The sequence below is a fragment of the Dufourea novaeangliae genome, unplaced genomic scaffold (assembly GCF_001272555.1).
Source record: "Dufourea novaeangliae isolate 0120121106 unplaced genomic scaffold, ASM127255v1 scaffold64, whole genome shotgun sequence".
Lineage (NCBI taxonomy): Eukaryota > Metazoa > Arthropoda > Insecta > Hymenoptera > Halictidae > Dufourea > Dufourea novaeangliae.
In genome coordinates this window covers 681,048-692,258 of record NW_015373954.1, presented here as the reverse complement: position 1 = coordinate 692,258, position 11,211 = coordinate 681,048, and the positions used below count along the sequence as shown (strand labels likewise).

The 11,211-nt window shown below is 43.5% G+C and overlaps 1 protein-coding gene across 1 annotated transcript in view; it reads left to right on the top strand.

The window, feature by feature from the left end:
• The first annotated feature begins 2,194 nt into the window (after positions 1–2,194).
• The window catches only part of LOC107186274, a 43,066-nt gene continuing 34,049 nt past the window's right edge, over positions 2,195–11,211 (top strand). Inside the window, exon 1 of the mRNA XM_015574107.1 lies at positions 2,195–2,276. Within this exon, the coding sequence (XP_015429593.1) occupies positions 2,195–2,276 (82 nt within the window). The remainder of the gene's footprint in view (positions 2,277–11,211) is intronic.

The window sequence follows — 11,211 nt, the reverse complement described above, 5'->3', positions numbered from 1 at the left end:
GTCGGTCAGTTTATGTATGCAAGCATATGTGCGTTAAACGCGACATCGTGTGTATTGCGTCCTGCACGTGCTGGGCGACAGAATGGGATGTGTGCGCACGTGTGTAAAAAATAGGTGCGAGCGTGGGGCGGCCCAGTGATCAATTAACGAAGCGGCAATTATCAAGCGTCTACTGTATGTACATATATACTGTGACAGACAAGGTATGCATTGTATGAGAATAGATTTATCACCTTACGAAATTTCGTGGCCCTAGAAATCTGTAATAACGGCACCATTATTAACCTGTGATTTTAGTATCTACGTTATGCCAAACATCTATGGTAAATATTGCCAAATCTAAATTATAAACTAAATAAATTATAGTTATTAGATTATGTGTTAGATACATTCGAAAATCATCGAAGAAACCACTTCTTTTACGTATATGTATTAATTAATTGTATGTACAGTTTCATTTTTTTGAAACAAATTAACGACAGTAAAAAATATTCAGCCTCAGTATCAACCTGTTCTTGTTAATTATGCCTCGAAGTGTGACTTTTTTATTAAATAATATGCGCATTAGCACATTTTAGAAGGGTTCCTTTAGTTTATAGAGATGCCAGATAGATGGCTATAGTGTTTATTGGCCGAAAGGGCAATGGATTTCAATAATGTTGTTCCTATTTTCAAGTTCAATTACATCAAATAAGAAAAAGCATGGGTTTCCAAAGATTATAATACACTTGACTATACTCTACTTTTCCAGATCGAGATGGATTCTAATAATTGTAGTCGTCTAAGCCGTTTCGTCGCAAATAACGAATAGAATGCAACACTTTCTAGTGGGGGAAGGTTACTGTTAGACCATACAAAATCCTTATTCGATTAAATCTGTCCATATAATGGCCTCTAAAAGGAAATTGTTTATTCAGTTGTAAAAATGCACGCAAGGATTGGCTACAACTAAGACGACTGGACCATGTCAAATGAGCCTCTCGTAACGAAAACTGATCTCTAAGACGTTCTCCATTACATATTCAGCTAACGAACATACATTCCATACCACACATATAAAATTCTTACGAATACATAAGTTTCAATCCCTTAAAGCTCGAAACATTGGTCCATGCCATTCTCGTGTCATTAAACGAACGGATTTCAGCCTCTCGAGACATTTCACAAGAAACTATCAGAACCATAAAACATCCAGCAGACAGCCAGTCGTTTGGAAGTCCATACTTTTCTACGTCTTCACCACAACCCGTCCTACATAATTCTTCCACGTAAAAAACACCCGACCCGTCACCTCGGCAGTACACCCCCCACCCTCCAACAAAAATCCAATAGATAAAAACCGAATCCACAATAAATATCAAAATCTCAATCAAATCTCGCAAGATCCAGAATTCGATCAGCTCCTCTCGAAAACGAAAATCGGTCATCGAAACAACACTATGTCCGTCCCAGATTAACGCAGATTATTCCAGAGCGAGCATCAGGCCCGGGGCATCACCGCCAGTGTCCCCCCTAAAAACCGGGCCGGTTTGAAAAAGAACGAGACAAGAGGGGGGGGGGGCGTTGCGAAGGGTTAAAAATATATCGGGACGGTCCTAATTCAATGACCAGGCGGGCGGGCAAGCGGGTGGGCAACGTACGGCGGCTGCGGCGATTTACATGAACGGGCCGTAGAAGAGAGGAAGGCGAGGACAGTCGGTGCATTGAGGAGACCCGGCCAGACCAGAAGAACGTGGAACCGTGGAACAGGAGGAGAGCCAGGCAGTCGCGGCGCAGCGCGTTGGTATGGGTTGCCGGAGCTGTTTGCCGATTCGTTGACTCGCCGGCACGGTTGGTCGGTTGGTCGGTCGGGTCGAAGGCTCTCCCAGCTCTCTCAGTCCGTCTCGCGACCGCGTGCCAAGGGGATGGGACGTAGCGCGTTCTTCCTTCCGTGATCTCGATCAAGATCGTCGGGCCGGCTTGCGACGTTCCACGAGTACCGAATTCTGACGATCGGCCGTGCGATGTGACGATTGTGCCGGATCCCTTTAGGCCCAACCCGTGATATATACATATATATATATATATATCGTGTGTCTATACGAAGTGAAAGAAGTAGGAATTTTTTCTGGACGCGCCGAGACCCCGGTTGTATCATCCTCGGCGCCTTCCGGTGCTCGCAAGGGGCAAGATCGTGAACGTTTGATGCAACGAGATGGGCAGTGAGGCGGACGCGGAGACCACGGGTACCAACGCCGTGGACTCGGATGAATCCGATAGCTGGGAGAAATTTTTCGGTAAGCCGTTTCTTACCGTTTCTATGAACGAATGTGTTATGAATTTTATTGGTATCGCCGGAAACGTACATAATTGGAAGTTTCGTCCCTTCTGTGGTTAGACGTAATACTTATGTCCGGGAGGTTTTATGTCCCCCAAGACCATGGGAGAGAGACTGTGTTTTCTATGGCGGTAAATACCGTTCAGGATTAGTTATGAGCTTTGTCGCGAGTACCGTAGCCGGTGTTTCTTAAGGTTTATAGATCGGCTACAGTTTTCAGGTTTCCCAGATGCGTAGCGGTAGTTGTATAAGGCAATTGAATTATCGGAGGATGTTTTCGAACTTTTCTTTGACCACCACTGGCAAGCTCGCGTGGCTCGGTAAGCTGTTATCGCGAGCACGCGCATAAGCTGCATGTTAATAACTGGTAGGAAATGTAAATGAGGCGTAGGTCTTATGCACCGGAGGTCGCGTGGTTCGATGGAAACTGGACTGTTTTCAGCAGTTCGGTTCGGAGCTTCGTTAGCTTCTTTCTCTGTAAATTTAACCAGATTTTGCGTCAAACTAGACTGCTGATTTACGTTTATGGAAATTCATGTTTTCATTCATAGAGTAGTTTAGACGAAATATTTCTATCTATAGGGAAGGTTTCGTTAAGTTCTAGATGAGACAATAGCGTCGCTAATCAGTGATCAGTAATCACTATTAAAATCTCCAATTGCTTATGTTTTGGCATATTCATACGCAATATGAATACAACAACCAAAAGTCTAATCGTAAAGCTTCGTAAATGATCGTCGCGTGTTGATTGCCCCTAATGCATTCGCGCGTCTTACCTCGAGTGGATAATTTGCCCAATTTAAAATGAAGGTAACTCGAGGGAAACCACGTGATGTAAAATAAACGGTAGAAAGTTGTAGCGTTCGACTAGGTAAATAATTTCAGTGTTTTAAATATCGTCAAAATTTTCATAATAAGAAATTTTTAAGTCGAACGACGACTTTGAAAAAGGTGGTTTATGCAGGTCTAGAAAACTTCTGCTATGTAGTTAATATTATAGATTTCTCACGATGGGTTGGAAGGTATTTTAGTTGAGACGATTAGAGAGATTGAACTTATCTCTGCATAAGATTCGAGAGCATTCGGGAGATAACAGGAGATGTTAAAAAGATATATCTCTTTGATACATTTGATCGCTACAAATCGTGTATTAGGTTGTATCTACGGTTGAGAACGTCTCTGTTAGACAGGTGCAACGTGCTCGGTTCTCGGAACTCAATATCCTTGTACAACGAATTACGACCATACTAATCGACGATAGTAACAATTAAACGGTAGTTCGATAAATGGGATAACGTTGTTACGAGTTTTCCGCGTCGATAGTGAATCTTTTTCGCAATGTGTACAGAAGATACGGATTCCTGGAAGTGTAGAAACGTAGAAATCTTTGCAACAGCTTATCAGCGATTTTTGCGGACACCGGTGTTGTCACTGGATCGAGTATATTACTCAGGTAAACATTAATCCGATAGCTTGGTTAGCGATTCTCAGTGACGTGTGAATTCGGCGCTGTGCTTTTGAAACTTTCGAAATCGAAAAAAAGAAAACGGACATTATCGTTTTTACGTATATCGTTCTCCAATATCCGCCTCTGGAAAATTAGCTTGTATTTGAAAAAAAGAAAAACGAAACCAATCGAGTACACGTGAGATATCAGAACGAAGATAAGTCGAGACACACGAGGCGGTTAACAGTACTATATTTCACGGAATTTCACGTGAAAGAGAAAACGTGAACGTCTTACGATTCGATTTTGTCCGCCGGCTTAGCCGGCGCGGCGGCATCGTGTGTGCACAACACGTGTAAGAGACGTTGCGTCCTGCCCTCCCTTATCGCGGCACTATCTCATTACTTTTCAAGATGTTGCGCACGATGTAGAATTCATGAGTTTTTACGCACCGCAGATAAGTTCTCGATCGCTATCACGCACTTCTTTCACGTTTGGCTATCCTTCATATTCAAAAGATATATGTGTAGCACTACATTTCGTTACCACGTGGTGACAACCTGTAATCGCTTGATTCCCAAGCGAGTGTGTAAGTAAGAGTAATGGATAGTTAAACCTGAAGGAATCTCAAGAAAGTTATCAAACTTATCTACCGATCGTAAAAACGTACGAGTTCTATATCGGTTCGAGTATCTTGAAAAATATCAAAGAATTTCTAACTGCAATTGAAATGGACCTCTATCATTTTAAGAACCGTCCGATCCAACTCACAGTTTTATATATGTAATTCTCGTGAAAGAATATCCAGTCCCAGTGGAGTAAGGAGGCACCAGTAGCCGATTCAACCGACAGTCTCGTGGCCAACGATGCTCCGTGACTCTCGTGGAAATTTTCTGATTTTCATTTGCATGCCACGGGTACGTAGTCCCCGCGGGAGCGCACGACAGTCACGAAGACGCTTCTCCCTGCTACTCGCGCGGGACAAGTGGCGAACTTAAGGATGCGATACGACGCGCAAAAAACACTCGCTCTGCCGGATGCAGCCTAGAGAGACGGTCGAGAGAGGCCTGTGCTTTCCTCGGACTCGTGTGCATCCCGTCGCGAGACTGTGCTCGGTTGCTTGCTTGCGTGTCACGCGTGCATGCCTGGCCCCGTGTGCACACGCCCAAAAATCGAGCAACCGGCTCTCTGGATCCGTCTGAACTTTTACGAGTCCTGTGAGATCGTCACGGTATAGCCTAAAAAATTTCAGAAAATTTACGAAAGAAACTCGATTTTATTCGAGGATTAACTCCTTGCCTTATGATTTTTTGGACACCTGCAGACTTCAGGATTAGATACTTGTCGATAGCTTCCCAGAACAGAAAGGAATTCTGTACTTATCGCAACAGTATTTTTACTGTAAAAGTTAAATGTTAATGCCATCAACGGGCATTTCACTTCGACTCAAAGAAAACTGAACGATATTCCTTTTTGTTGAAATTCTTTTTAACGCCCTTGTGGAACAATTGAAAACACTGATTCCGATTGTCTCTCTTGAACTATCATTTAACATTCTATGCAACGATGTATGTAGTAAAAGGATCAGATTGATCGACAGCAGACGCGTACACATCGACGATCATTCAGCAGGACATCGTAAAAACAAACTCCTCATCAACCATCTCCTGTCGTTGACAATATCAGACGTTGTCTATCTACGCAATCGACTAGATCGCCTAACAGCATATTATTACACGCTGGGCCCCAACGTGCGCCGGCACGCGGAGCATGAGACCCAGGAGAGATTGCGCGCATCTATCTCGCCCACTTGTTCACAGCTACGATACTGTGCAGGTTGTCTCTTCCGTGTGAGAGCATATGCCCGGACGACGGCCCCTAGAATGGGGGACTCCGTTTACGCGTACACGAGTCACTGGTACAAAATTTGTACACGGTCCTATGTAAACCCGTGACGAAACACCGGGACTATTTTCACGGGGAATCGGGCCACCAGGGTGGAATTATGACTTCGGTAAGCCGTAGACAAACTCGAGTTGACGGCCTTCCATGGGGAATCAATAACAGTAACTTTCACTCTGACCCAAAAACTACGTGTCTCCTATGGTCGCTGGATACATAGAATCTTCGTGAATGATAATACTTAGTAGTTTTTTTCTGCATCGTACGGTTCCTTCGTTTTGCGTATCTTCCGGGATACAATAGACATAGTCGTGGATATTCACGTGTAGTCTCTAAGTTCAAGAAAGTGGGAACCTGTTGAGCTTTGGGAGTCGTGTTCCAATGAATAATACGGGTTTGATGACTGGGTACACGTGACGCATCCCGCGATAAACCACGTTCTTTTTCTAAGCGAACCCTGGTAAACTCTTGATTCTCGTGTGCATACAGGTGAGTCAGTTTACGAGAGATTAAAGGTAAGAATGTGTACTCTCGAAAAATTTGAAGAAACAGAGATGGAGAGTCACGAAATTTCGAGTGTGTATCGCGATACGAATCGTTCTGTAGATGCACCTACGAGTATGTAATATTCCGTCCGCCAAGCACTTGGCGTTACAAATGCAGCTGGGAAGCACGATACACCCACGCTTCGCTGAGCCCACACAAGCAGGGCCGTCGGTATGGCGACCCAGGTGTCATGTCCCGGAATGTTATCTATCAAAATGTTAATAAACGTTTTCGATTCGGTTACGGTACAAACCGTCACAAGAAACTTGTCACGCCTTTTGTACAGTTAATTGCATTTGGTAATCAAGTAAATCAAAGAGATTCCTTTCTGGTAATACAATGATTTTCACCTGTAACGAGTATAGACCCTGTACAAGCATCGAGAGAGCTTAGACAGGGTGCTAATGCTCGGAAGCCCTAGTATGAATATTCGTCGAGAAAATGGCAGCTGAAGTAAGGTTTACCCTCTATCAACAAGGGTTACTCGAACCCCTTAATGAGGCACGCGGGTATTACGTTACTGAGGGATGTTTCTGTATACAGGGTGTCCCGTCAATTCTAAATCGAAAAATTACTCAACGGATTGTGTATACGAACCAATTAAGGCTCTTGCTAATGATTCGAGAATCCGTGTCGGCGAGTGGGTTGATTCGTAAAATTGAAACGAAGATGTCACGTGAATCTTGTCGGCCACGATACAGAACTCTCGCGTCGCAATGGTATCGCGTGTCTGTGATTCAACACGCGTGGGGAGGGACGAACCCACGTTAAAAAAGAATCAAGGGAGATACGTGGTCTCGGTTAGAGACGAAGTCCGTAAACATCCTCTTGAACGACGCGAACCACATCCGAGAAGAAAAAGGATGTGTACCCCGATACTGACTATCGGGGCTGATTTTGCTCGAAAAACAGTTTATATTACCCCGATTTCCATTGAAACACATGGGTGTGGCGATAGTCTGGAGCTGCCCGTAGAACGAGGCGATTCGATCCACTATAATCAACGTATTAAGTTTCGATATAGAAACTTGGTTACGTAAAATAATGAACATAAGCGACCACAGGACAATACGAACACCAGAGTATGCACGTGGAACAGAACTTTCCACGCAATTAATAAACTCTCTATTGTAGACGATTTTTCATCCGGCACAGTGATTTCCCTCTCTCTCTCTCTCTCTTTTTATCTCGAGGTGAACGATTTCAACGAACATCAAAATATCATTAAGAAATCGAATGGATTACTCGTAAACGGAAAACATTACAGGATAAATAACGAAGGTGCAGCCGTTGAACAAGTAGAGATACATTACCGTATATTATTTCTTACCCTCCGCGAGTGGTCAAGGCACCCGGATAGAGGCTTGATTATTCCCATCGGGCATGAATAATAACGTCGCGGCGCGTTCGTTCAGGAGGAGAGAAAAGATTGAAAATCCGCAAGACCTTCTCGCGCGACCCGTTCCCAAGATCCATATGCAATTCGAGGCTTAGAATACGTGAGACGCCGTCCGAGTTGCGAGGGCAACGCCGTTCTCCTTTAAAGTTTCTGCACGTGCAGCCCCGAGGATCCACGGTGTCGGGAAATCAAGTTCAATGGCGTCGTCGGACGACGATCGAACGAGTATGTACACGTACATATACACGTTTTCGTGCAGACGCTTTGATACACCGTTGAACGTACAGGTTGATTCACATACATGCATAACGAGCCTTTCCAGTTTTCTGGAAATTTCTCCAGAACAAATTCATCGACTTAACCCTTTGAGTTCCATGGACGTATATATGCGTTTCACGAATGTTTTCCGCTTACACTCACGACATAAGTAAAAAATTATTACTGTCTGAAATGTACACATACAGGGTCAACCACGAATCATGCTTAGTAGAGATTACTCTATTATTAACAGTCCGATCGAAAATGTTTTTATCATGTATAGCATGGTTTCAAGAGAGCTTTAACGTGATTATAGCAAATTTTTTGTAAACTCTGTTTTTTCATGATTTTTAAAGGTCACCTTCAATTTTTTGCAAAAACACCTATAATTTTTTTATGCCTATCTGTTAGAGGATTTCAAGACGAATACGGTAAAGAGCTCCAGAGTCAAAGGGTTAACTGTAACCCAAAATTATTTCTCTTTCCTCTCAAAGATTTAGGCATCGAATTATACAGGTCGTTTCAGCGTACGCGAGTTCACCGTGCGTTTAATCGACCCGACGAACGGAGCCCTCGTTAAATTATACGTGTGTCCTTTCACGATCCGACTCCTCAATTACCTCCTCCGGTTTAATCGATCCGTCGCGCGGATAAACAAGGCGATTCCATGTCGATCAGCATTCAGCCACTACAGTTAGACCCCCGGCGAAAAACCACTACTGGCCGTAGTGCGCGCGGGGTGGCGAACTGGAAGAGTAAAAAAGTTGCCCGATGTCCCGATCCGGGCAGGGTCAGCCTCTGCCGACCACCGACCCACGCTTCTTAAGTCCACAATTGACTCGCGTGTGTATCCAATATGGCCGATAAAACCGGATCTCCACACGTCGAGGGGGTTGAGCTGACTCTACCCCCCTTCTCCTGCCATGTACACGCCGCCGATACCCGGCCGATGCCTAATGTCGTTACTCGTTACGATTCCCTTATATGTAACACGTGCCGTAGGACCGTGGCCGCTCGCGGATTGAGATAAAGGTTCGTTTACACCGCATCGTGGCCGGTCGCCCTCGTCGTCTGCTCACCGATAGGGTCCGACGATGAGGCCCGTTAATGAGGGAAAAATTACGCCTGGTGTCGTGGGTGAGGTCAGAAAATAGGAAGCTAATCGGTACTACTAGGGTTGCCAACCGTCCAGGTTTGTCCAGGAATTGAAGTTGCTGTACAGAATCCAGATTGAATGTCAAAATGTCCCGGAATTTCAGAGAAAGCTATCGACCAATATCACTTACACTCCAAAATAGTTAAAATAAAGAAATAAACATAAAAAAAAACTGTATTAGAATTTTTTACATATTTTTTGTATATTAAAAAAATTTCCTCGGAATACTAGGTATGTTATGTTAAGGGGTTTCTCAGTGGAGAATATTGTGAAATTACATGTATGTACATATATTTCAGTTTAGGACAATATGTCCAGGAATTGTCTCAGGAAAATTTGGCAACCGTAGGTACGACCCTTCCGGATGGATCTCCTTTGTCTTTTGTCGGTTTTGGTTCAAACGGCCATTATGTCGATCTTGCGTTAGATGTTGCTTTTTTAATTGTCGATGAGATAACTAATGTACTGGAGGTTTATTCACGATGCTATAGAATGTAGTCCAGGCTAATTTAGAATCTAAAGAAGCAAACAGATACAACATTTGAAAAGAATATATCCATCATCAAATTGGTACCTGTGTGTTTCTACGGTTTTGTTACGGTTCGTTACAATTCCGTTGGCAACCAATCGGCGCCTGCAAATGCATCGATGTATTTATCACAGCCCCCGATACACTCTTTATCTTTCCGGTGCCCTGTACATATGTAACGCAGAGAGCCCACAAAGGTGTGTGACTAACGCGACAAATATGTAGAACACCTTCGTTGTACAATGTATAGACCGTGTGTACGTTTTACGACCGGCCTCGTTACTTTTGCAATTTGTTATCGTCGTCGAAAGTGTCACGTCTTTAGCTGTATTTCTGCGGGCGACGCAAACTTTCCGTGACGTTACTCAAAATACACGGGGAAAACAGAGAAATCATCGCTCGGTTGCGTCACCGTGTGTTGTTACGAAGACCCAATTTCCTTCGCGAGGCTGACACTGATGGCGATTTTGCAACCGTTGCACCGTGACATTTTTCGAGCTTAATCGGATCCACGTACAGTGGAGGTCGAAAATTCGAAGTTAATCTTGCGCGCGCAATACAATGTTTCGAACGGTGAATTTATAAATAGTCTCGGGGAAACGTTTCTGGGTCCAACGATACGTAGACAAATCAGCATTGTATCTTTGTGTGGAGCTTATCGTTTGAAAAGCAAGATTGAACTCTGATTATTCAACGAGATCCTCCATTGTAATCCACGAGTAGAACACGCGCGATGGAGGAACGGGGCGCGTCGCGAACGTCGTTATGGCTCTAATGTGCAGCGGGAGTGTGAATGAACTCGTAAATCCTGAACGTCGGGACACTTTTGTCCCGCGCACGCATTAGACGGGCACACGTACTCGCCCGTGGACGGGTCTAATAAGGTACACGGAGCGCCAGAACCTTTTGTAATACCATTGCCACGCATTCAAATCACTGGACGACGCCGCTCGTAACTCCGTCCAGCGGCTCAGTACAGAGCTTGTAATAACTTCCTCGGGACACATCGAACCTTCCTGAACTCTCCAGAAAATTACACTTATTCCGAAGAAGTAGAATTTAAAAAAGTAACTGGCCTATTACTTTCGTGTCGTATTAAATTGAAATGTCGAAAGTACTGGCACGCTGTCAGACATTCCTACCAGCTGTTTTAAGGGGTTATGCTAGTGTGAGGGTTTCAGAAAATCGGATTTTTCTTCTTTGCAATTTGCAACAATTTTTTGAGGAAGAGGTGTTTTATATGGCCCGGAATAGGTGATTAGCTGTAAGTATGAAACATTTCTCTTTTTATGCTCTAAAACAGTACTTGAAACTTTGATCGCGTGTTTCTCGAAGCTACTTTTTCTTAATCTGCGGTCATGATAACTTAAAACCCTGTTCATTGGATGTGTCATTCTAGCCCGTACCACGAGTTTTTTGATATATTAAAAATTACAAATTTGAGGGTTAAAAAACCAGCCATTTTTATGCAAATAAATTAAAGCTTTTGTTTGAGAAGATGCCGTTTTTTTATTTCTCAAATTTTGTAAAATTATTCTAGTACGGGCTATAACCACACATATAAATTAAGAAAATATTTGTTTTTCTTTATTTCACACAATCACGAGATTCGATACTATTCTAACTTTTAAAAAATACATTGTTTTTAGTTTATAAA